The following is a 25857-nucleotide window of genomic DNA, read 5'->3' as shown; positions in this document are numbered from 1 at the left end:
TAAAAAGTCTGACACACAGACAGCGTCCCTGAAGCCAGTGTAGAGACTCCAAGGAGCTGACTCTGACCCCCAGTGAAGGCTTCGGGTGGAGGGGAGTGGGGACAAAGGGTGGGCATAGGGGATCCTGGCGTGTGATTATCCTGCAGCCCAATTTTGGCCCCCACATCAGCCATAGAAGAGTCAACAGCCTGTGGTGATGGAGAGTGAGGAACTGACTGGGTCCCCATCTGTACTTCTCGGGGGTCTCTGTTTCCTCACCTAGGACATGATAAAGTGAGCTTTTTAAGTTATATTTAAGATCTAGACCCTGTGCTGCCTGGTAACAAAAGGCAAGAATACCAGAAAGTTCTAGGGATCCGATTAGACTCCAACACACATTTGTGGAGACACACCCTGCGACATAGGTGTGTTCCACCGTAATGGAAAGGTTAGTCATTCAAGTGTCCAAGTGCCTGGCTATATATTCAGTGTGATGAGCTGAAGCAGTAAAGGGGCTCTGGACTCATACTGGGCGGAGATGGAGCCTCCTCACTGCTGCTCAGGAAGCTTCTGAGAGCAGATGCACCTTCCAGGTTGTACCTGGGGGCAGGCGCCACCCCACAGATTCCTAGGGAAGCACCCGATCACAGGAGGCTAGCAGCACTTCTATCCTGTCCTGCACCCCTCCCCCCAAATGGAAGTGGTCCCTGGACATGCTCAAGAGCGGGGCTCGCACGAGGGAGCTGGATGGGCTGGTCTCTGCCTGCTCACCTCCCGATGCCCTCCCTAACGGACACCACTCAGCTAGGCCTGGTGCCTCCCTCCCACTTCTCCCAGCATCTGCCTGGTTTGCTCTAACTCCGGGATGCTCTGGCAGTCCAGGCAACACACTTCCTCCCCCAACTCGGCCCCTGGAGGATGTGCTTCCAGGCAGCCTGTCTGACCAATCCACCAGCTCTGCTGATCTCCCTCAGGCTCGGGTACCTGCATTTCCTCTGGCCCGGTCAGACTTGACTGGTCACTGACCCGAGGACTTGCCTGCTCCTGGCATCTGTATGTGCCCTGGGCCTTGGATCCTCACAGTATCCTGAACTCAGGCTGAGTCAGCTGCAAATCATTCTAGATCATTCTAGGGCCCCCTGAACGCCGAGCTTCCCTTCCTGCCTCTGCTGTCCTTACCCTTGGCACTGACAATCACGTTATGAATGGATTTGTTGGTTTCAGGACACAATGAGGAGTGTGGGGTGTGGAGAGAAGGACAAAGTGCCTGAGGAGGTGTGGTCCCTGTCCGTGAGGAACCGTGGCCGACCGAACGTGCGAGAACACAGGGGACATGCATGGGGCACAGGGCGACGTGCACGGCTGCTTAAAATAGGTGGTGTCTCTTTTACGATCTCACTAGATTATTTTTAAAACGTTAATTAAGCCATCTTTGGTAAACTTAATTTCGTGAGGCTAAGCCCTTTCACAAAACACGTTTGTGTCTGGATCAAGTTTGTGTCAAATGATTGGTGAAGGTCAATACCAATTAGGAAGTAAGGCTTTGGCGTCAATGAACAAAGAGCTTCGTTTAAAAGAGAAATTATGCCGCTCTGGCTGTAAAAAGCAGTTACAGGGTTTCCTGTGGCCTTTTCCTTCCTTCTGGAAAGTGCATGATGGAGGGACGGGAAATGGTAGGAGCAGGGGACCTGAGCCTCCTCGGGCCACACCCTTGTTACCCTACTTCCTTGACAAGTGCAATGCCTGATGTGTCTGAGCTGAATAGGGGCTCCTTCCCTCGCGTTCCTTCTGTCAGGTGGACATAGTCTCTACCTATCTGCACGCAGGACTTCCTACACACATCGGGGCTGGGCGTGCGGGGAAGCTCTCCTATCCAGGCAGCCACGGACACTCGAGAGGAGGATACAGGGAAGACCTCGGGGGAGCAGCAGGCCCAGCAGGTCTCCCTGCCAAGCAGCCAGGCCCTGCAGGATCCCAAACGCCCAGACCAGTCCAGCCCTTCCCCTCCTCCAGCCCTGCCTTCCTCACCCGGCCCAGCCCCTGCCCCCAGTGAGCAGCTACTCACTGGCGAGGATGACCATGTCCATGCCCCAGAAAATGCTCATGATCCAGCCCACCATGACGATGGCCGTGAGGATCTGAATGAGGGCCGCCGCGATGTTCAGCCAGAAGACGCAGCACACGTGCCTGTCCGGGAGGTCCGTGCGGGCGCCACACAGCACAGTGAAGGCCGAGACAAAGGTCCCTGGGAGAGGCCGAGGGGACACTGCATGAGGGCCCTGGGAGACAGCAGCATGTGTGCTCATCCCTGCCTGGGGCCCAGCTGCCCACCCTCCCGGAGCTCAGAGAGGAGCAGCCGGTGGCCGGCACCTTCCCGCTCACACCTCACCCGCCTCTTGTCCCCACAGGGAGGTCAATGTGTCACCTGGAGGAGTCTTGGCAGAGGCTGCCAAGGGGCCTTTGGGAGAACACAGATGTCACATGACAAATGGTCCCTGCCATTAAGGAGCAACAGTACAGCCACCTTCAAGGACAACAGACAGCAAGTGGAGAAGGCATCAACCTTGGGTGGCAAAGCTTCAGAGGTAAGAGCCAGTGTCCCAAGGTAACATGGAAGCCCCCCGGAGGTAAAGTCAGGAAATGACACCCCCCACACACCACCAGCACACGGCCTGATCACTCAGGACAGGAGCTGAGACCCCAGGCGCCTGCAGTGTGGAGAGAGAGCAGGTGAGGGCAGATCTCCTGGAACCCTTCCCTGACGGGGTTCCCCCAGACACCCAGACCTGCAAGGGGAGGGACAGTGAGCCTGACATGTATCGAGTAGACGCAAGGCGTGGTGCAATATGGTGGGTGTGTCCAGGCAAAGGCTGTTCCGTCCAGCGAACTGACAGTCCGGCCAGAGGTGCAGAGCGGGAACGGGATGTCAGAGGTTAGAGAAGGAAATGAGGTGTAGATGCCCGGATACGGTGAGGTCCACTCGTTCAGAAAGTTCATGGGAGAAACTTAAGCTTGTTTGTCAGCTGAGGAAAAGCTGCTGGTGCAGGGGAAAGGATGAGGATATAACCAGATGGGGGATAAGTGAATGTCAAGGTTTTTAATAAGATGAGAAGGTGAGGGACAAACAAAATAAGTCAGTTTTGTGCAACTGGTTTGTGCATCGGAATTCTCAAACTGAATTCTCAAAACGCAGATTCCAGGGCCCCACCTCCAGACCACCAATCCCAGGGATGGATCCAGGGATTGCTTATTTCAAAATGAAAGAAACTTTCCTCTGGCTTATTCAGGTTTGGGAATCCTTCTCTGAGAAGTAGAGAGCTTGGCTTCATAGATACAGAGCCAAAAAACCACACAACCTAGAGGAAGTGAGCCCATGATTCTGGCCTTTCATTCTGTCCTTCCGTGTCCCCCACATGACTCAGTGCTGAATTGGAGTGGTGATTCTCTGCGGCAGAGGCAGGGGGACTGGGCCCTGGACCAAGGTGCCTGGGGGCACCAAAGCCCGGCCAACACTGTGCCAACACTGATTGGCACAAAGGAAAATGATCGCAATGATCTTTACTGTCAAGCATCCAAATAAGAGTGTCATAAGACACCTGGACCTTAGGCAGGGACATGTGCTTTGTGTGTCCTCCCACGATCCTGAGGAGGACCTCCCACGGAGAGTCCTTGTGGAGTCACCCCAAGGAGACTCACAGCAAAGACACCAGTGAGCGGTACAACCACAGCCCTCTTCAGGCCATATTGCTGAGGTCACTGGATTCCCCCACGAGCTCATGGCTCAGGCTCCAGACCCAGGCAGTGGGGAGGGGAAAGCATTTGCCCACTTCCATCCTGGATGTTCCAAAGGGACCTAGGGAAGAGCTCCTCCAGCCTGGCTCCCAACCCCCATCCTGCTTCTGTTGGGAACTGGAAGAGAAGCAGCCAGAAGTGGGTTGGCACAGTCTCCCACCAGGAGACGGGGCAGCGCTGCTTCTGAGACGCAGAACCTGGGGGCTGGAAACATCCTTTACCAGTCCCGTCCGGTTCAGCTTTTCGCATGACTCACGTGGTAGCTGTGGAAGGCGCTGGGGTGGAGACGGGATCCCCAGGTCTCTTGGAACTCGGGGAGAGGGCAGAGCTGTCTTTTGAAGCAGCTGCTCCTGACAAAATGTGCTCCCCTGGGATGGAGGCCAGTAAGGCAGGTCCTATATGTCACCTGCATCTGGCTCTGCAGTCATTAAAATGTGCTGCTGATCAGGGACCAGGACTTACACCAGGACACCCTCCATCGCTCCTCCAGGGAGGACTGGTTGAGCCCTCTTATGGGCACAACCCTGAATGCGAGCTTTGGGGGCCAGGTAGGAAATGTAAGGGAAGGCTTGGCACAGACTTCACAGGCATTTGGAAGGATAAGTCACACCCTATGAAACAGGTACCACAGCCAACTGCTGTCGTATCAGAGCCAGAAGGAGATGAATTGGAGATCACGTTCAGGGTTGAACTCAGCCTTAGGAAGCCTCAATTCTCAATCTTTGGGCAGCATAAGAAGCAATGGAGATTGTGCTGAAAATACAGCCCGCTACGCTGAAGGGCTGTCTGGGATCTGAGGATTGAGGAGCTCGGGGAAAGGCAGCAGGGTAGACGTGTTCAGAAGGATAAAGGGGGCTTACAGGTGAGACCTCGGTGGGGAACAGGCAGTCACGACCACGGCCAAGGGGTGGGCCTTGGATTTTCCAACTGAAAAGGCTACGTGGCATACAGAAGGGAGGACAGGGAGCCCCCGTGGCTGCCACAAATAAGTCTGTCATCCCTGCCTTCTGTGGGCAGAGGAAATGAGACCAGCTCCTTCCCACTGTGGCAGCAGGCTGGTTATCCTGCTGGAGGCTCGGTTGGCTGGAGCTGATAATTAATTTCAACGGCGCTGGGCCTCCCTGTGCTTGTTAGTGATCTCCACTGCCCTCAACCTCCCCTGCCAGATCCCTGACGAACTGCAAGATGTACTCTCAGCCCTGGACAGACCGTGAGGGCCTGGGGAGCTGCAGAACAGAACTGCAGGTCTCTCTCTGAGTGCATCCCCGGGAGGCCCCGGGAAGTCCCCAAGACATTGAGCCTGCGCAGAAATGTAACCACATGGAATTTCTTGGTTCCCCAGTGCTGAGCCTTGTCACAACAGATTCTGGGCTCCCTTTAAATGCCAGAGGGTGAACTGAGGAAGTGGGGATGGGACAGGGAGAGGATGTGTAACGGGCAGGGCCGGGGAGTCCGAGCCAGGGCTGAGGCCCTTCAGGTGGGAAGATGGGCCAGGACAGCAGCGATGACATTTGTCAGAGGACACAACACACCTGTCTCCTTAGACTTTGCAACCAGACAAGAGGAAATTTCCACGGATGGGTGGACACAGATGAACACAGGGAGGGGCTCTGCCCAAGGTCACAGCTCCCTGGGAGCCTTTCTGAGATCACCGCAGTGAAAACCTGCAGCACGATGAACCCCAAAGGCACTCCTCTGGGGACGGCGGCTGCAGCAACGGAGACCGGGGAGTCTGAGTCCTACAACCCATCTTGTCTCAGTGGGTGTCCTTCATTCTCGGGCGCTTGGCTGACCCTCTTTCAGTCTCCCCCATAACAAATAACATTTATGAGCATCTACCATGTGCTCGACACTGAGCTTGTTGAAGGGGAGTGACTCTCCTTATTGATTCAAGTGTGGGGACAAATCTGCCTGGGCCCACAGCACCCAAGTATGTGTGAGAGCAAGTGTGCCAGGCACCAGGGGTCGCTCATCACTGGGAGTGCTGGGGGGAGCATCCCCGGGTGCCCCAAGCTGTGGCCACACACACTGGGCACGTGGGAGGACGGCGCCACCCTGCAACCTGGCCTGGAGCCCTTGGCAGTGGCTTGTAGCCGAAGGGACTAGTCTTTACCTTTTTTAAAAGATGTGCTATAATTTCTAAGTTCACTATGTCAGCCTCATAAAGCCAGAGACTCGATACTCATCTATGCCGCGGTACTATACAGCCAGTGAAAACGGTACGTATGATGACTATGCAGCACGTCAGGCAAGTGCGTTCAGTGAAATTACAAAAATAGTACGCATACCGTGCCGGGGACGATTTAAAAACATTTACGTACGTGGACAAAGACCGGAATGTGTGAAGCAAAAGGAAAATTGTTGTGCCGTGCAGAAATAGGTAGTTTTCTCTCTTTTTTCAAAAATAAATTCTCTTTTCAGTTAAAAAAGAAAAAGTTGCAGGCACCTGTCAAGATCCAGCTGTGCAAGACTGTCCATCAAACAGCTTCTTACTGTCCACAGAGAAAGCCAGGTAGCAGTCAAGCAAACTAGAGGACAGATGGCAGGCAGACACCTGACACAGGAAATACAAGATGCCTGTGACTATCCTGGGGTGTGACAAAAGCCTCTGAACTCCCAGGAATGTCTCTGGAATGCAGCCCTCAATCCTAGATTCATTCCCAGTTAAGAAGGCAAAGCGCCCACCTCTTGGAGGTGGAATGAGAAGGAGGACGCTGAGGGCTCTTGTTTGGAAGCCAGGAAAGGACTCCAGTCCCAAGAGACTTTGAGAAGCCACTGTGGATTCATTCAGGTGGCCACAGGATGACAACAGTGGAAAAGGAGGTGGTTCAGCTGAGCTGGCACCCCAGCGTCCCGGAGGACCAGGGAGGAAGAAGGGAAGGCGGAAGGAGCCATGTGTGGGGCTTGTGCTCAGGTGCTCCCTGTCTGGCTGGGGATTCCCACAGGCCTGGCAGACACACCTGCTCCTTCCTGGAGCCGTGCCCTGTGGGGTGGCCTGTGTGTGTGCGCCTGTGCCAGGGCTCATGGGATTAGACTCAGGATGGCTTTCTGCAAGTGGGGCTGACGTTGCTGCTCAGGCCACGTGGACGTCCCACACTTGCAGGAAGGGCTTGCCCCTTGTGGTCTTTATTTTGGAAATAACCAACTCAAACAGGCTTAAATAACAAAGGGATCCACTGGTTCACATAACTGGAAAATCCAGAAAGTTATTACAGGGCAGTGGTTAGGGGTCTGGGCTCTAGGGTCAGACTGCGGAGTGTAAATCCTGACTTTACCATTTCCTGGCTATGTGAACTTGGGCAAATTACTTTGCCTGTCTCCTTATGAAAAAGTTTTAGATCTACTTCCTCATCTGTAAGATAGGGGCTCTGTGTAAGGCTGATAGAGATTATGCTTTTTAAAGTGCCTGGAATATACTAAGAGCTTAATCACTGTTTTCTCCTTTGGTTATTAATAGGAATTCAGGACTGGTTTGATTCCATGGCTAAAACTGAACAAGAACCCAACATCTTCCATCTCTCCGCTCTGTCTCCCATGGTGTCAGCTTTATCGCAAGACCAGTTTCCCCCATGGTGACAAAATGATTGCAGCAGCTCCAGGTATCACGTCCACATACCACTTGTCCAGAGGAGGCAGAACATTTATTTCTGTGTCAGCTTTCCAAGCAGGAGTCTTGAGATTTACCCAAAGAGTGCTGCTTAGATTACATGCCTACCCGTGAACCAACAATTTGGCAAAGTAAATGTAACATGCTTATTGGCTTAAGCAATTGGGCCCACCCCTGGAGCTAGAATTGGGGTCAGCTTCCTCTACAACGCTTAGGCAGCATGAAGGAGGGGTGAACGCCCAAGTGAAAATTTGAGTTTTGGGGTAAAATGTTGCTGGGTAAGTGCAAGTTTCACTAACAGAGGAGAAATGAATTACAAAATAAAACAGAGAAATGATCAATTGGACCATCTTTTTCCAAATAGAAGTGTGGTGGTTTTAAAAGATGGCCCCAAGATTTTAGACACTCTTCCCTCAAGAGGTGGGGACCGTATCCCTCCCTTTTACACTGCTCTGTGACTGACCAGTAGGATACAGCAGGAGCAGCACTGGGCTAGTTTCCCGGCTCAGGCCTTAACAAACAGGTGGCTTTCGTGTCCTGAATCTTTAGCTGCTCAGTCTTAAACCCAGCACCACACTATTAGGTTGGTACAAAAATAATTGTGGTTTCAAAGTTGAAAATAATGGCAAAAAACGCAATTACTTTTGCACCAACTTGAGAAACCATGCGGAGAGAGGGCTGGTGTAGGCACGCCAGCCAACAGCCAGGTAAGGTCCCAGCTGATGGCCAGTGTCAGCCCCCAGACATAGGAGCGAGGTTGTCACCACAGGGTTCCAGTCCCCAGCTGGCACCCTGGTCTCTAAGTTGATGGGGCAGAGACAAGATATCGCCAATGTGTCCTCCTGTCCCAATTCCTGACCCACAGAATTAAGCAGCATACCAAAATGCTTTTTGATTTTTCACACCACTAAATTTTGGGATGGTTTGCTGGACAGCAGTAGATAACTGGAACAGGGGCGTTACCAGGCAAAGGAGCGGGAGGAAGGGTAGCAGGAAGTGGGCTGTGCTGTTTGATCCTCACAGCAATCATTTAGCATCTGAATAGAGTCCTGGAGGGCCTGTTCACTGGCATCCCCCTAACAGTCTTGCCCACACGGAGCTAGGACAACGGGCATCAGGGATCATTAGGGTAACAGTGCACTGGAGTAATGCTGCTGGAAGTTCTCAATATTATCGAAAGATACGGGCCACATATGAAACAGTCTTTGACCCACACAACTAGAGGCAGCCACCTGGGACAAGAGAGGCTTTTGTGTCCTGTAGCTGGGCCCCTCTGACTCCGGTACCTGCTGTGCGTAGAGCTGGACACTCTTGCTATTCTGTGACCAACCCCCAATCCCACTGAACTGGACACTCTGGCCTCCCCTCCCAACCCCCTATCCCACTGAAAGATGAGCTAGAGGCAAAAGGAGGGCTATGGTGGACCACAGTGCTGAGAGAAGGAAAGAGAGAGGAAGGGAGCCACGCGGAGGGGCTCCCAGAGGACCTTTCTGGGTGGATAAGGATGAACAAATAAGCCACTAAGGAGGAACAACAGAGAACTGCTTTTACTGTCCTTTGAGCTGGACAAGTGTGCTTGATTGTCTACGGAAAGGCACTTTCCCAACGTTCTAATGTGTCACAGGTGTCACTGTTATTATCGGTATCGATCTATAATGTATTGAGCACTCATTAGAGATTAGCATTTTACTACCTCACTTCACCTCATTCCCACAACAATCCCATGTCTTTATCCTCATTTAACAGACAGGAATAGACCCAGAAAGAATTGTGCGCTGACCAACTGTCGTAGACATGGCCCCAGCTCCCCACTCCCCACACCCATGCCCTTAGCAATGTGAATTTGCAACTCCTCCTATTGAGAGGGAAAGTCGGTTTCCCCACCTTTGAATGCAGGCTGGCCTTGTGGCTTTCATGGGCCAACATAACCTGGTAGAAGTGGCACTATGCCTGTTCCGGGCCCAAGCCACAAAGGCCACCCATGCCTTTGCTTGCTTGAGTAGAGCTCTGTCCAGCCACCATGTGAACAAGCCCAGCTAGCCTGTTGGAGGGTGAGGCCACATGGGGAGAGGCCCCAGCCATCCAGCCATCCAGCTAAGAACAACCAAGCCTTGCCCTGCCCCTCCCAAGTCCAGCCCAAATTGCAATCCATGGAGTGTGGACTAAATCAATGGCTGTTGTTTTAAGACACTAAGTTTTGGGGAGGCTTGTTTTGCAATGAAAGCTAACTGAGACACCAACTGTGCCTGCTTTCACAAACCTGGTGAATGCCAAGAAAGGGCAGTGAGAGGCCTGAGGCCCAGGGCCCCTCAGCTCCGTCAGAGAACAAGAGGAGGGCAGTGAATTTGGATCTCTCCCAGCAAGCCTATCCCGGGAGAGCCGTTTCAGAAAATAAGAGCCAAACCAAGTAGTCGGGCTTCCCGTGGAGTATCCTTCAGAAGGGACCAACTCTAGGGTAGCACTTCAGGGACTGCTTGATGATTTCTTCAAGGAGCAAAGAGCAGAATGGTTTTGTTAAACGTCCTTTTTAATGGCAAAATTATTTCAGGAAAGGACCAAGAATCCAGAGCAGCTGTCCTGATGGAAGTCGGGAACGTTGGTGCCAACACGGCTGCAGGGTGACTAAGTCGAAGGGGCCCCTGGAGGAGGGGACGTGGTAGCTGTGATACCCGACGGGGGACACACATGAGTGAGGGAGGAGGGACAGGAGCTGGTGGGCTGCAGTTAGAAATGGAAAAATGGCAGATTTCAGGGACCCCCCCAGAGAAACCTCAGCGGCTGGGGGTGGGGCGAGTTACACAGTTCTACTCAGGAGCCTGGACAGTAAGTCCAGGTGACGGCTGTGCCTGAGCCATCATAGCTTCTCAGTGACCAGAGGGGGTCAGGCCAGGCCCGGCACTGGCAGAAACTTGCTAACAGGGTGGCGCTCCCAGCTTCCTACCCGCCCGCCTCTTCTCAGTCCATTTTGCTAGTTTCCTGTTCTTCTCCCCACCCACTGACTGTCTGTCTGTCTTCCTCCACCATCTTCTATGCTTCTTCTTACTCCCTCGCACTGTACAGCCCGCCCCAGTGCTCCAGCTCGGAGCCCAGGTGGTTCCACACCAGCCCACACTCCACCCTCGGCCTCCTGGGGCCACAGAGCACCCCGCAGTGCTGTTTGCCTCTAGATCTGTTCTCTCACTATAGTGCAAACCCTTTGCGGGTCCAGCCTTCTCTGGTCCATCTTTGAGGCCCCCTACATGGCCTACAAGAATAATTGGCTCATAGAAGGTACTCAGGTATCTAATGAATGTGAATTTACTAGAATCACTCATGTGCTTATCACAGGGAGGACAACTCTTGGGTGGAGAGTGGTCCCAAGAAGAAGTTACACTCCGTCCCTTGCACAAGGTATGAGCCCCTTGAGGCAGTGCAGCTGAGAGGTAAGAATGCCAACTCTGAACCCAGCCTGGTTGGGTCTGAGCCCAGCCCTGCCACTTGCCACCTGTGTGACCTTGGACAAGTCGCTTAACCTCTCTGTGCCTCGGTTTCCTCATCTGAGAATGACAGCAATAACCTCTACCTTTGTGATGCCCTGACCATTACAGGAGTAGGTGCTTAGAACAGTACAGGGCACCCAGTAAGGATGGTGGAAGTGCTTTAGCTATTGTCACACTAGCAATAGGCTTTGCATTTTGCTCCCCTTTGTATTCCAGGCACCAGTGCAATGCCTACATGGCAGACCTTTAGTAAGCGTTTATTAAACAAACAGATCACCACAGAGGCATCAGCTAAGGCCCCAAGATCTATGTGTCCTTTTCTCAGGTGTCACCTGGTTGACCTTGAGTGGACTGTGTACTTCTCGGGGGCAAGCCCACGTGTTTGGGTTATTTTGTAAGCACATCTCCACCATGGGGCCCCTGCAGTCCCCCACCCCCCTACCTGCACCCATTCCTGTGATCTGCATGTAGCAGCACAGAAATGTGGCGCCCACAAGCACAACCAGAGGTGATAAGCAACGGTCTACCCCTCTTGGTCCCTGCAGATGAGGGATGAGCTGAGGTACCACGAGGACAGTCTGCCTGCATATCCTCTAAACATCTGCGCTGCTTAGGAAAGGCCACGTGGTAAAGGAAAGTGGACTCACATCCTGGCTTCCAGCCCTACTCGGGCACTTACCACTGCAAGACCTCGGCCATCACTTCCCCTCTCTGAGCATCCTGCCCCACCCCCATGGTTGTGATTATCGATGATGTTGTTATTGGCACCCAGCAGAATTCAATCCCCAGGATTTGGGGGCTGGGCACCACTTTGCCTTCTGAAAATGAAAATGACCCAGCTTCTTGAGGGCTGTGCAGTCCAGAAAGTAGCTTCCCACCCCTCCCACAGGCTTTGTGGGGTCTGGGAAGGGGACAGGAAAGGGACAGAAGCCCTCAGGGGACAGCCTGACAACAAGAGACCAAAGCTCTCTGGAGAAAGAGCTATATAAGCAGCATGAGTACTCGGTGTCCCAGACCAACCCACGCCCCCAAAGTGGACACAAACAGTCCTGAACACAAATCAGGGGAAAGATCCCCAAAGGGTTTAGGAGTCAGACCTCTCCCCCCAGTGAAATGTCAGAAACATTTCCAGATACGTGAGCAATCATTTCACACAGATATAGCCTCAAAGCATGCGCATGCATTTCAGAAATGCCGTGACTGTTTTACACACATGCTGACAGAACATTAGCCCTGCAGGAGCAGCCGCCTGGGACCCACATCCGGATGCAGACTCATGGATTTTGGTCACAGCGCACCCTGCTTTCACAGAAGTCAGAATACCCGGCTTAGTCACCCACTTCATTCACCTTCCTTGCCTACAAATTGGCTGTTTCAGAAATGAATGAATTTCACCCGCCTTGGGTGAGTTTTTTGGGAATGATTTAAAATTTTCAAAAGAATGTGCTGCTGACCCTGAGAGCAGATCTCCTGGGGTGGGAGAGTGGGGGTTGCTCAGCTGGTTGTCCCAACAGCACCCTGCTAGGACCCATGACACTCAGGATAACAGGATCACCCATAATCATCAGTCTCGTAGTTGTGAACTTCTGTCATTTTCCAGTCACCTCCTCCAAGGTGACGGTGTTCAAAGGCAAAGCACACAGGTGCTCGTTAAAATGCAGTCCTGTCCCCTTCTGTCCCCTTCCTTGCGCTTTGCCCGTGAGGATTTCCTTGCGCTTCCAAGCCTTCCTTGCGCTTTGCCCCCAGGAGGCTGAGATGGGGGACAGCAGCTGCCAGCATCAGCATCACCTACCTCACCTCTAAAGGTGAGATTGGAGTAGAATGAGGCCTCCCCTGCCCTTCTCAGCTCAGCATGTCACCTGCTGGAGTGCCCCAGGCCACCTCCACAGGGCTCGAAGTAACAGGTGCAAAAGCAGAGGTTTCCAGCATTCATGCCACACACCCTGGGGAATGCCAGGCATGCCAACCAAGGTCCTGGGGACATCAGCAGGTATATATACTGTAACTGGCTTATGTGCCAACCAGAGTTGGTTATTTGTTACCTTACATCTATATTTACAATTAACAGCAGGCTCAGGTCATTATCGAGACTGGTAAATGAACCTTGTTTTTATGCTTTGTTTCCAAGGATAACCAGTCAGAGGGTCCAGCAAAGGAACAGAGCTACACATAGCTGATATCTCCTAGGCTGCTTTGGGCTGGAAGTGACACAAAGCCAACTCAAACTAGCTTAAGTGATAGGAACTATTTATTCTCTCAAATAACAGGAACTCCAAAGGTAATTCAGAGGTTGGCTAATTAAGCAGTTCAGGCCCTTGGCTCTTCCCATCTCTTAGCGCTGGCTTCGACCTCAGGCTGGTACCCAGATGGCTGCAGCGGTTCCAGGAAGCTCAATCTGTACGTAACAATGTCTGGAAAAATACAGATGGCTTCTTCCTGTGGCCCCTTGTTAGGCCTGAGGAAACAGTTCCCTGATGAATGATCATTGGGTCACCTGTCATTGCTGAACCAGTCACCCGCAAGAGGGATGGAGTTCCAAGACAGGCTTGGACTAATCGTCGTGGTGGAAAGGGTGCCGGGCGTCAAGGTCACTGCCCGCCACACGCAGCCCTTACAAGGGAGCAGTGCCCCTCTCCTCTCTACCTCTGGGCACACCCCTTCCCAGGCAACCAGATGCCCCAAACCAACCCTGGAGGCCACTCTGATGAGCTGTCACAGCTAGACATCTAGAGCCCCTTAGAACAATCACTGCCTTTTAAAAATGCCCTACGCAGTTTCCATCAATAGATGAATAGATAAGCAAAATGTGGTGTTCACACGAAATAGAGTGCTACTCAGCCAAGTTAGCAGGGACTCGGGGGAGGGGGAGTGGGGAGTTATTGTTTAAGGGGGACAGAGTTTCAGTTTGGGGTGATGGAAGGTTCTGGAGATGGATGCGGGTTGCACAACATTGTGAATATTCTTAATGCCATGAGGTAAACGCTCAAAAAGTTGATATGGTCAGTTTTACGCTACATATATTTTAACAGTAAGAAAGACGACCTGCGACGTCTACTAACTGACTAGTCATTGCCAACCTTAGTGACAGGTGAGTCTTTACCTGGGAAATAACCTCGGGGCAGCAGCCGCTTGGGCGCCTTGATCTTGTGTCGTCATTCTCTCCATGACATAATCTCATCATGGCTTTGTAAGTACAGGAAGGATCCCTTTTTCTTCTCAGACTTGAATGCCGAGCTGATTAATGAGGTCCAGCCCATAGGGAGGTAGTGTGTGAACACCAACATTAGGGCTCTGGGCCCCTCTACGGGCACACATAGCCAGGGAACCCAGCACAGACAACCTGCCCACCCCTAGCTCCCAGGACCAGCTCTGTGCCTCCCTCCGCTCCTGCAGCTATCTGGTCAGCAGCTCCAGCAGACGGTGTGTCATCCCCTTTAACGAGGTGCTTCTGAGATCTGGAGTGAGGACAAACCATCAATCCACCTGCCAGGGAGCAGCTGGGAGAGGAGCTGCCAGCCTTTCTGGGGATGCTCGTCTGATTACTGAGCCAAGGAGACAATTACAGGGTCAGACAGAGTGCTTCTGCAGCTGACGGATTTCTCCCAGCAAAACTCATTAGGTAGAGGGAGACTTCTCTGGGGCTTTGCAACCGTAGGCAGTACATTCTCTTTCCAATGCTCTAAACAAGCAGAAAAATGACAGAGGTGGCGGCCAGGAGCTGGGGAGGGCGGGACTCGGCCGCAGGCCTATGCCAAGGCAGGCTCTGGGGAGAAGCTCACCACCAGACATTTCCTATTAGGGCAAGAAGACTCTGCAAATGTGAAAGCCTGAATTTGTGTTCAAAGTGCCACTACAGGCTCTAATTGCCTGAAAGGGAGCTGGAAGTGGGTGACTAAGTAAGGCATGCAGTTCTATAGAAATGGCTGGTTATGTGTTTCCTGCTAGAAATGGCACTTTGGGAAATCTTGTCTTCTGATCGATTTCTGGAACTACCCTCCATGTTCTCCCCAGCAGAGACTGTAGGCGGAGGCTGTCCCCTTGCCCTGCTCTCACCCACCCTCCCCCACACTTCCCGATTGCCACTTAACCACCCCCACTCTGCTCCCTATGACCCAGGGACCAGCGGGCCTAGCTGCTGGTTCAGGGACCCGGCTCACCTCCCACATTACCCACCCGGGGTCCCCCGATGGTGTGTGGCCCAGAGAGTGGCCTGTCAGAGAGTGCCACTTTATCTGGAAACCTGCAGCTCCCAGGGATGGCTCCTAACTCTCTGCTCCTCTTTGCTACGTCTCCCTTCCTCCTATGTGTGCTCTGGGGCAGAGTGACAATCTCCACCTTCCCTGAGGGCTCACTCTGTGCTTGGCCTGTTCGTGTCTCCACCAGCAAAGTGTCCTTGAGTCCTCACACAACCCCTGATGTGGACGCTCCTTGCAGGGGAGGTGGCAGGGCAGGGAGGGGGCCGCGGCAACTTGGCTCTGCTCCTTGCTAACCTTGGGCAGGTCAATTGAGCTCTTTGTGCCTCAGTTTCTCCTTCTGCCAGATGGGGGTGATGTTAACAGTATCTGCTGCACAGGTGTCTCCACTCAGGCTGCCATACAAAGGACATCAGACAGGGCGGCTTAAACAGCAGAATTTATTTCTCAAGGTTCTGGAGGCTGGGAAGTCTGAGATCTAGGTGCTTATAGAAGGCCGCCATCTCACAGGGCAGAGAGAGCACACAAGCCTCTGGTGTCTCTTCTAGTAAGGACACTAATGCTATCAAGTGGGCCCCACTCTTATGACCTCAATTACACCTGAATTACCTCCTAAAAGGCCCATCTCCAAATATGGACACATTGAGGGGAGGGCTTCAGCTATGAATTTGGGGATGGGTGGAACACAATTGAGTTCACAGTGACAGGCCTGGGGTGATGACGAAGTGAGTGAATACACGCAGAGCTCCTGCTGCAGAGCCAGGCACTGTCACAGCACCAGTGAGCGTCCAGGAGTGGGACCCAGACCTGTGCTCTTCACTTGACCCTGGGGACACGCTCCGCCCTGTTTCTAAGGATGGGTTGGGATGTCAGTCCACACTTCCTCTTTTTGCTTGTCCCCCGTGAGTGCAGGGCAGGCCTTTTCATGGGGGGTTGTGAGGACTGCAGCCCTGGGGCCCCCTGGGGACTCAGGCATGACCTCCATCCTGCCTTCCCCATGAGCGAGAGAAGGAAGGTGTGGTCACCTCACACTGCTCAGGACACCGGGGCTCTCTGCTGCTGCCCTGGGACCTGGGAGAGTCCCTCTCGCCTCTGAGCCTTAGTGTCTCGTCTGTAAAATGAGACCCTTGGACTCCATGTTCCCCAAGAACCCTTCCACCTCTGACGTTTTGTGACCCTGGTGCGGTGAACAGAAGAAAGCCATTCGGGCAAAACCAGCAAGTACTATGGAGCCTACGATTTCCCTACTCAATAGTGTGGCAGAACCACCCAGGGGTTTTCTCAGAGGCTGGTGGAGCAGCCTGCCCGTGGGCTAGCCTGGGGGCAGGCAGCCAGAATGCCTGGGTCCCAGGAAGCCTGCCGAGCGACTGACTCAGGGACTCTGGGAACACAGGAGGCTTTCCCTGCCCACTTAACCCTCTGCAGGCCTGTCCTCTGGAGGCGGCTCAGCTGAGCGGGCTCACCCTCTGACTGACGGGTGTCTCAGATGCCCTGCACTGGGGCCTGCTCCGCTCCGGGTGCTACCTGACCAGCTCTGCTTTTCATCTCCCCAGGCACCTGGCCAGACAGGATTGTTAACCTGCTGTGAGGACAGAGTCCCAGAGAGCAGTTTCCAGGCTTTCGGCCTCACGTGGAAATGTGCTGGCTCGGTTATTAGATGGCCATCAGCTGTAATCAGATGGCCATCCGCTGTAGCCAGGTGGCCATCAGCTGTTACCGGTTAGCCATTAGCCACTAATATAACTGCCGTGGCTACACAAGTGGGGTTGTTTGGTGGGCAGAAAAGCGGATGGCGGATTGTGCATCGTGTGGAGCCTGCTTCCTGTGTCTCCAACCCAACTGCCAGCGAGAATATAATGGTATGAACCCCCTTATCTATGGCTCCGTGGGTGTTCCTTTTTTGGCTTCAGCATATCCTGCGTTCTTGTGCGGGGAGCAGGAGCTGAGTCCCTGCGTGACACCTGCCCACTTTGAGTTCAAGTGGTTACTACGTTTTAGGCACTTCACACATACTTGCTGCAAGGTGTTAAATGGATGTGGTAGATATTAGAAAACAAATGAAGAAAGCCCATACCTATCTCCCGAGAATCTCTTAGTCAAGGGCTTTCATCTTTCCAAGGTCAAATGGCATCTCAGTGACCTTGACCCAGGACATCTGTGTTGTGAACGCCCCTCTGTGGAGGAAGGTGACGACACACGGCTCTTTGATGACACAGGTCACTGGTCCTCACAGCAGCCATAACACCGCCAGGCCCTTTAATACTTGCTTATTGGCTGTGCTTGTTCAATAGTGTCTCGCTGCCTCTGTTCTGTCTGTCTGTCTGTCCATGCCCATATAGTGGCTCTGATAGCATAGGTTTTTAAGCAACTTTGGTTAACGGGCCTCAGGTACACAGAAGTGAGAAAGGGAGGATAAATAAGGGAAGAGGCCCCAACCTGGGGTCCACAAACCCCCTGGGGATCCATGAACTGGGACTGAAAAGCATGACTTCTTTATTTTTACTAACCTAACTCAATTTGAGCATTTCAAAACCTTTCATTATGGATGTAGGCAGCAACCACAATGATATTAGCAGAACCTGGCCTTCCTCACCAACAGAAATCGGGTATTTCCTTACCCCACTGAAGCTGAGAAGTAGGTTTCTCAAAACATCACTGACACTCATCACTGTTTTAAACTTATGGTATTTATTAGACTCACTGTTGAATCTTCTTGTTTAATACATTAATACAGAAGCACAGTGTTTCTATATACAAATTTGGGTTTTTTCCCCAATATTTTGATAACTGTTTTTCAGTATCATTGGTTTTCTTTGTAAGTCTATGTGTTAAATGCATTATAAATGCATTTTTAAAAATGCATTATTCTGAGAAGGGATCCAAAGCTTTACCGGACTGCTACAGAGTCCAAAGGCACCAAACCAAGGTTCAGAAACTTTAGATTTGGGTCTAATATTTCCTCCGGGGCTCACACCTGCCGCTGTTCAAATACAAACTATACATAGAAGGCCATTTAGACACTGGAGCTCCAGGTGCCAGGAAAGGTAGGGGCAGGAGGAGAGAAGAACCGTCCCCGGGATGCTTGCTCTGCTGGCAGTATGGAAACCAGGCGGAGGGAGTGGCTTGGTGTCGGTGGGGTAGGAACCAGCCCTCTCCAGTCTAAACCAATGGCTGCTGCTTCTGTTCAGGGTCCTGAGTTTTTCTACCTATTGGAGGTGCTCTGCTCAGATCGTCTCTCCTGTTCCACTGATTTTTATTGTATTTTGTATGGTGCTCACGGGCATTATTAGATGTTCTGACATTGCCAGTGAGCTTTGGATGAGCACTGTTGCTAAGAAACAAATCCCAGATGTTTCTTTAATCACCCAGCTCCAGAAAAGTACATTCCTCCTCACTCAACTCCATTGTGTCTTCTCTAGGGCAGCTTAAGTTAAAATAATGGCTGGTTTCCTAAGGCCTCATTTTGAGCCGCCAGGAAAATCCAATGACCCAAACAGAGGGGCCACTTTCTCAGGTGATGGCTTTCGGCAGAAAGAACCGTCCTGGCCAAAGCTGCCTGCAGACTCCATGCAGGAGGCTGTGAAGGAGGCCGCCTAGGAGGGACCAGCTGAGGCCAAAGGGACCAGAGGGGCCCTGATATGCGGAGACACCTCAAGGGACCAGTAGCTGCGGCCCTGTCCTGGGGTCTCCTGGGGGCTCCTTACAGTGTTTCTAGGAACCACTGACCACCATTCCCTGTAGAGTGGCTCCAAGTTACACATGCCTCAGACCACATTCAACCACAATTTCTCTCCAATTTCTAGACAGTGCGAAGCAAGGGCTCTGGGGAACAACAGCCACCCAGCCACCTCCCCTGGCCCCAAAGGGAGAGAGGCCTCATGGGCAGGCCACCACTAGTAGCAGTCACTCCTGGGTTCTTTCTCCTCCCCCAGCCCCAGCTTAGGAGCCCTGCAGAGTTGCAGAGTGCCACAAACTGAGGTTCCCAGGAGTGTTTCTCATCTCAGGTTCTTTTTCTAAAATGCAAGTTCCCCAGTGTGGGGACAGAGCCCCAGAGAGCAGTTCCCAGGCTCTCGGACTCACATGGAAAGGTGCTGGCCCTGGTAGTAGATGGCCATCAGCTGTAACCAGTTAGCCACTGGCCACTGATATAACTGCCGTGGCTAAGTTAGCAAGCAGATTACAGCTAGCAAGTGGGTTGGTTGGTTGGCAGAGAAGCGGATGGCGGATTGCGGATCGTGTGGATCCTACTTCCTGTGTCTCGCCCAGCCGCCAGCGAGAATATAGTGAGTGGTATGACTCCCCTATCTATGGCTCTGTTCTTCCTTTTTGGCCTCACCATATCCTGCGTTCTTGTGCGGGGAGTGGGACTGGAGACCTGCATGACAATCAGCCATGTCCCTGGCTGGTCATTCCGTTCCCAGATTCCCAAGAGCCTGTGAGGAGCCAGGCACTGTACCAGCCCTGGACGTGCAGTGCTGAGGGTCCTGCCTCGACAGGCCTCCCGTCTGGAGGGTCACTGGCTTTCATAGCACGGCTCCTCTCTGAGCTAGAAGGGGAGGCTGTCTTCACCCCCATACCAATTCCAAGGGTGGTGATAATACTTAATTTTTAAAAAATTAAAAGTGAGCCGAGGAACCAAATAGGCGTTTCTCCAAGGAAGACGTACAGAAGATAGTCAACAAGTACATGAAAAGGTGTTCAACGTCAACCATTATCAGGGAAGTGCGAATCCAAACCACCATGAGATATCACCTCACACCTGTTAGAATGGTTATTATTAAAAAAAAAAAATTTAAACAAGAAATAACAAGTGTTGGTCAGGATGTGGAGAAAAAGGAACCATTACGCACTGTTGGTGGGAATGGAAATTGGTGTAGCCACTATGGAAAATAGCATGGAGTTTCCTCAAAAAGTTAAAAATAGAACTACCAGCTGATCCAGGAACCCTAGTTCTGGGATATATCCAAAGGAAATAAAGTCATGATGTTGAAGAGATAGCTGCACTCCCATGTTCATTGCAACTTTATCATCAAGATATGGAAACAACCCAAATGGAAGAATAGATTTTAAAACGTGATATATTCAGCTTTAAAAAAGAAGGAAATTCTGCCATTTGCGACAACACGGATAAAACTGGAGGGTATAATGCTAAGTGAAATACGCCAGACACAGCAAGACAAATAATGCATGACCTCACTTACATGTGGAATTAAAAAAAAAAAATCAAACTCCTAGTAACAGAGAGTAGAGTGGTAGTTACCAGAGGCTGGGGCTTGGGGGGGGGGGGGGAAGAGGAGATTGAAAAAAAACAAAATCCTTTCAAACTGGGGGAAAAATGCAATCTTCACTATATCCCAAGCATTATTCTAAGCACTTTATGTATAATAGTTCATTTAACCTTCAAGAGTCCTGTGAAGTGGAGACTCTTATTATCCTCATTTTGCTGATGAAGAAACTGAAGCACAGAGAGGTTAAGTAACTGGCTCAAGGTCACACAGCTATGAAGTAGTACAGTGGGATCTAGGTCCTCAGCAAAAGAAAAAAGTTATACCCAGATAAAGAGTTATCAGGATTCAGGGAAGCACCCCAAAATAAATAAATAAATAATTTCTGGATTCCTGACTCTACATCATCAAATGTTCTTTTGCTCTGGAACCCACAGGGGACCTCTTCCTCCCATGTCCCCATCAGCATGGCAGGGGGTTCTGCTTCTACTTATTGTTTCTTTCCAAAGAATGAAATCTTCCTTTTCCTGGCATGGGGAGCAAAGGCCAGCCCTGGCCTTTCTGCACCTGGGAGCACGGAGGAGCATCTCAGGAGACAATTCCCCAGGGCACTGTTCCCCACTGCATTGCATGCTTGGGACTCATCCTAAGTCGAGGGACATGTCTCTTCCCCAGAGCAAAGGCAGTGGCCACCAGAGAGGGCAACAGGCAGGAAGGCACCAGTCCTAGGGCCGCTGCCTTCTTCTCCTTGCTACCCAGCAGCCCCAGGCAAGCTGCCTGCTACTGATGCAGTATTTAAAAAAAAAAAAAAGTTTAAAATGAAATGTGTGTTAAGAGAAGAGGCTGGAGCAGCGCTGCAGGCACCGTTCTGGTTCTGATTCCCACTCAGGACGGGCCAGTGAGCCACTTTCCGACAGCTTTCCATGCCCAACCCATCTGGGCTATTTCAGGGCAAACAAAAGTGTCTGGGACGCCCCTTGAGCAGCCCTGGAAGGCTTCACTACACTGGCCGCCTGGTCCTAGACAAGTCACCCCACCCAGGGTGGATGGTCGGCACATCTCCATGTCCCACGCAGGGGAGGCCCAGCAGCAGAGATGCTCTCTCTCCATCCTGCATCCTCAGTGGGACTCAGCCCAGGACACCCTCGGAATGAGCCCTGCCCCACACCTCACTACAAGCACAAAATGTCCTCTTATGCCTCTCATCCATCACTTTCTTTTTCAATAAACACACTTAAACACGTCAGCAGCGTCAGCAGCAGCTGCTGTCGCCACCAAGTCTGCAGACTGGACAGTTCACTGGCCTTTTCCCACGGTGGGAGGGTGAGGCCGTGCGTAGGAGCTGGTGCTCTGCGCCTTGCGAACTTGTACAAACCTCTGAACATGCTTTTGTCCTGTGCACATTCAGGGCACCAGATGAGCAGGCCCACCTGTGTACACACACACCAGGCATGCAGGCTCACATGTGCATACACTAGATGTGCACACACAACTTCTCCTGGGCATTGAAGTTTGGCTTTCAAGGAACGGAGATCAGCACTCGTCATACGGGAGGTCTGGCACGTCCTCCTCTGGGTGGCCCTGTTCGAATTTCCGGCACTACATAAATTATAACAGTCAACGCAATGGCTTTCTAGTAATTATTATTCCTTATGATTCATAATTCTGTATGATTCAAACCCCTGGGCTGTGCCCAGGTGCTCAATTAGGCAGCGCCTGGCACGCAGTGAAACCTTGGTGGAATTATCTTGCACTGATGCCCTTCCGCCTCGAACTCCATTTACTGGTCATTTCTTTTCCAAAACGTTTTCAGTTATTAGAAAATTCTCTCTCTCTCTTATTCTTCTCTCTCGATCCCTTTGTGTATTCTATTTTCTGGGAAATAACGTTTAGTTGGTGAAGCTTGTCTGTGAGCCAAAACAAATGTCTATCATCATTGATAAAAAGTTTGGTGCCACAGGGACCATCTACCTCTTTTTCTAATTAAATCTGCTTTTCCTCCATCACTGGCATCCAAGATGACTCTAAAACTATTTCTTATTCAGTGTTGTTTTGCTTAACAGATAATATCGCTACGTTTTTACTTCCTATTATTTTCCATCGCAAAATGCTCAGCATTTTAACAGTATTGGGTATTAAATAGGACTTTTTTTTTTTTTTGACAAGAATCTGGATAAAAGGAGGAAAAAACCCTCAGGCTCTTCACCACGCAGGGTGTCTGCTCCTCAAAAGGTTTGGGGGGAGATTGAAGGTCACTGTGGCCTGGACAGGACAATTGACTACCAGAGCAGGCACCCATTATCCAACACCCCGTTGACTTCATCGGACAGCAAGCTGGCCTCCTCCTCTCCTGACCAGGTCCACTTCCCAGAAGCCTCTCCTGTCAATTGTGTTGTTTAGAGAGCTGGGTCTTTGCCATAACATGGACTCTTGGAATCAGATTTGCAGCATTTGAGGGAAACAGCAGGAGCTGGATGCCAAATTAACCACCTACTTTCCCCGCAACCCTGCATATCAGCCTCAGCCTTCAATGTGCAAAAATCCCCACAAAAATCATGTTTATGGAAATTATATCACCATGGCAACTGTAAAGGTCTCGCAAGTATTTTTAAAATAGCAAATTACCAAAACTCCCTTAGAAACATCTAAAATCTGTTTCCTTATGGGCATTAATGAACATACAGATTCTAACCAACACAAAATGTGTTTTGTGACATGATGGCCAGAAATCAATAAAAAGGGCTCCTGAGCCTGGATTAACTGGGGACAGAGAGTTGAATTTGTGAAAGCAAAGTTGGATTTTTCCCCCCTAATAAGAGGTTGCCCTTTCAATTTATTCTGGAAAATGACACCAAGATCTTCTGGTACAGAAAAATGTGGGTAACAGACCTGAATTGCTGAAATACTAATTTCTTACTTTCTATTTTCACATCACTGATATTATTACCTTCCCCACTCTGCAAGACAATTCCATTTTTAACTCATAGGTTTCTAGCAGTTGCATAAGCTTCTGCCGCTGTGATTTAGCCTGGCTGAATCTCTATTATAAAACCTGCTTCTCAGAAGTGTGCACACAGATCACAGGAGAGGGGATAAAAACACACACATACATTCAGAAGTATCCAACTAGAACTTCTTTGCTGTTTAGAAATGTAATTGGTATGGCTATCACAGGGGATCCGGTTAAGTAGATGATGCACTAATTTTGGGTGTCTTTTGTAAAGACTTCAAACGTAGTAGATGTATTTTGATGACTCTTCTCATAACAAGGAATCATTGGGGCTTTAACAACTCAAACAGTAGAGGTTCTTGTAAGGAGAGGGGGAAAACATCAAACCATGCAACAGGCCATTTATTCTTTAGCTGGTCTCCATCTCCACAGGGCGGTGGGGAGCAGAAGGAAATGGGGGACAAAAAGCAAAATGATGGATCCTGGGGAGTGGAAAGTACACTGGACTGAGATGGTGATTTGCTTTCAATATCTTTTTTTAACAGGAATAGTACGGAGGAATAGCTGTTACACGGACAAACAGGCTGGGCAGATGTTGCGTCTTCCAAAAGGATCAGAAAGACAGAGAAATATCCTGAAGTCACTTGCATATGGTGAGCTAGTTCTTGAAGGATGGCCGGTCTGTGGACTCAGATGGGGGGTGGGGAGGAGAGAGGTCCCTGAGTGGTGAAGGCGTAAGAAAAGACAAGGCTCCTTGCAAAAGGGGGGCAGCGATTCCTGGGGTAGCAAAGCTTCCAGCTATCTGGGTTTCCTGGAAGGACAGTAGGCAGAACCCCGGCTTATCTCTGGGGAATGCACTGAGCAGGAGGGCAGCCCAAAGATCTCTGAGCCAAGCACTAGGGGCCGAAAGCGCCCCGAGAGGAGCCGGGGCTGGCGTCTATCTTTAAGCAAGAACATGAAAAACCATAAAGGAAAACACAGGAAGAAGGTTCCTGGTTTGGACACCCCCCACGCCCCTACCCCAGCCCCCACCCCCACCCCCCACCCCCAGCATCATGCTCAGTTCTCCAGCCGCTGCTCCTCCTCCTCCCCTCGCCTGCCCCTCCCCCGCCTGGCTCCCTCCCCGGGGCCCACGTGGGAACATGGCATCTCACGAGCACTGAGAGCCATTTGGAGGCTGGACACCCACGCTTTTCAGACGGCAGGAAGCTCTGGCTCCGTGTGCTGGCTGTTCCAGAGCTTCCAGGAGGAAGACTGTTAGAAAACAACTTCTTTAGGAAAATTAGCAGGGAGGAGTCAGGGGAGGGGTGGGGGTGAGGGAGCAGCAGTGGTGCCAAGGAGGTGGGTCAGGATCTCTATGCCAGTGGGGGTCCCTGCAGGAGACAGGCTTGAGCCCAAGGTGCATTGAATGGGCTATTCACAGAGGACCAGGAGGAGGGAACCCACAAGGAGATGAAATGCTGAGGATTCCAAACAGCAGGCGGGCATTCCCACTCCTGGGCATGAAGGGACACGGAGAGAAAAGAGGGTGTTGTCTGAGTCTGGAGAGGGCTGGGATGGAGGCCTGGGGCTGCAGGACAGGGGCTGTGGTCCTAGACAGGGAGCCACACCCAACCTGTCTCCTCCTTGCCTCCATCCCTCCAGGGCCTCCCACTGAAGCAGGGAAGCCAGACCACAGAGGTCAGCCTCCCTGCCCAGAGCAGGCCAGGGAAGAGGCCGGAATGGATGGGGACTGGAAGGCGGGGAAAGAGGGGTAGAAAGGTAAGATTTGCTCCTTCAGAACATGAAAGCATGAGATCAGGCTGCGTGCTTCTGAGCAGAGCCTCCGTTCACTTCCTGACTTACAGCACATGGTGCATAGAACCTTGGTGTTATTTCTTTTACTATCTCAGCACAAACAAGGAGGCAAGAAGAATAACCACCCTTGCTTCAGATGGGTCCACAGCGGAGCCTGGACAGGGACAGAGAGCACCATCAGCCAAGGGTGGGCGCTGTTAGGACAAAGCTAGAACGAGAAGCCAGGGTTCTGGACCTCAGCCTGGCAGAGGCCACACTCTTCTTCCCAGCTCGTTATCAGTGAGCAGGTGTGGCTGGGATCCTGCTGTGTGCTCTGCACTGGACCACACACTAAGGGAAGATACAAAAAAGGTGTAGTCAAAGAGCTAAAACCCACCCACATGATCAATTAGAAAAGCCAAAATTAGACTGGTAGGTAGACAGTATAACCCCAAAGAGGAGAGGCTTGATTTTAATGCGTCTTCTACTCATCACCCTACCCCTACCTCTAACCCTCTACCCCCCACCCACAGTTGGTGTTGTCTTCAGACTTATGGTAAGAATCATGTGTGTTTCCTCCCATAATTGGTGGTAGTGCTGATCCCCTGATGTCTGGGGGTGGTGGGTGGGGAACCCCACGCAGACTCTGAAATGCTGGGATGCAAACAGCATTGGGAGACATAACTGCTCACCCACTCCCTTCCCTGGGTGTGCCTTTAATGAACGCATTGGTTGATCTCCAAGCATCCTGCCACAGGACAGACCCATCTCTGAGTCCTCAGGGGAGCCCACACCGGGAAACCTAGAACATCCTGTGGCATTAGCTGCACTAGGCTTAGATGAAAAGCTAGTAGGG

At 51.5% G+C, this 25857-nt stretch overlaps 1 protein-coding gene across 2 annotated transcripts in view; it reads right to left on the bottom strand.

The window, feature by feature from the left end:
- Positions 1-25857, bottom strand: part of STUM (stum, mechanosensory transduction mediator homolog) — a 43760-nt gene that overhangs the window by 2735 nt on the left and 15168 nt on the right. For both annotated transcript variants that reach the window (XM_033099635.1, XM_033099636.1), the window contains exon 2: positions 2045-2224. In XM_033099635.1, coding sequence (XP_032955526.1) covers positions 2045-2224 — 180 coding nt within the window. The remainder of the gene's footprint in view (positions 1-2044; positions 2225-25857) is intronic.

Source organism: Rhinolophus ferrumequinum, chromosome 27 (assembly GCF_004115265.2).
Source record: "Rhinolophus ferrumequinum isolate MPI-CBG mRhiFer1 chromosome 27, mRhiFer1_v1.p, whole genome shotgun sequence".
Taxonomy (NCBI): Eukaryota; Metazoa; Chordata; class Mammalia; order Chiroptera; family Rhinolophidae; genus Rhinolophus; species Rhinolophus ferrumequinum.
The sequence above is the reverse complement of the archived record's forward strand: the minus strand, read 5'-3'. Positions and strand labels throughout refer to the sequence as shown.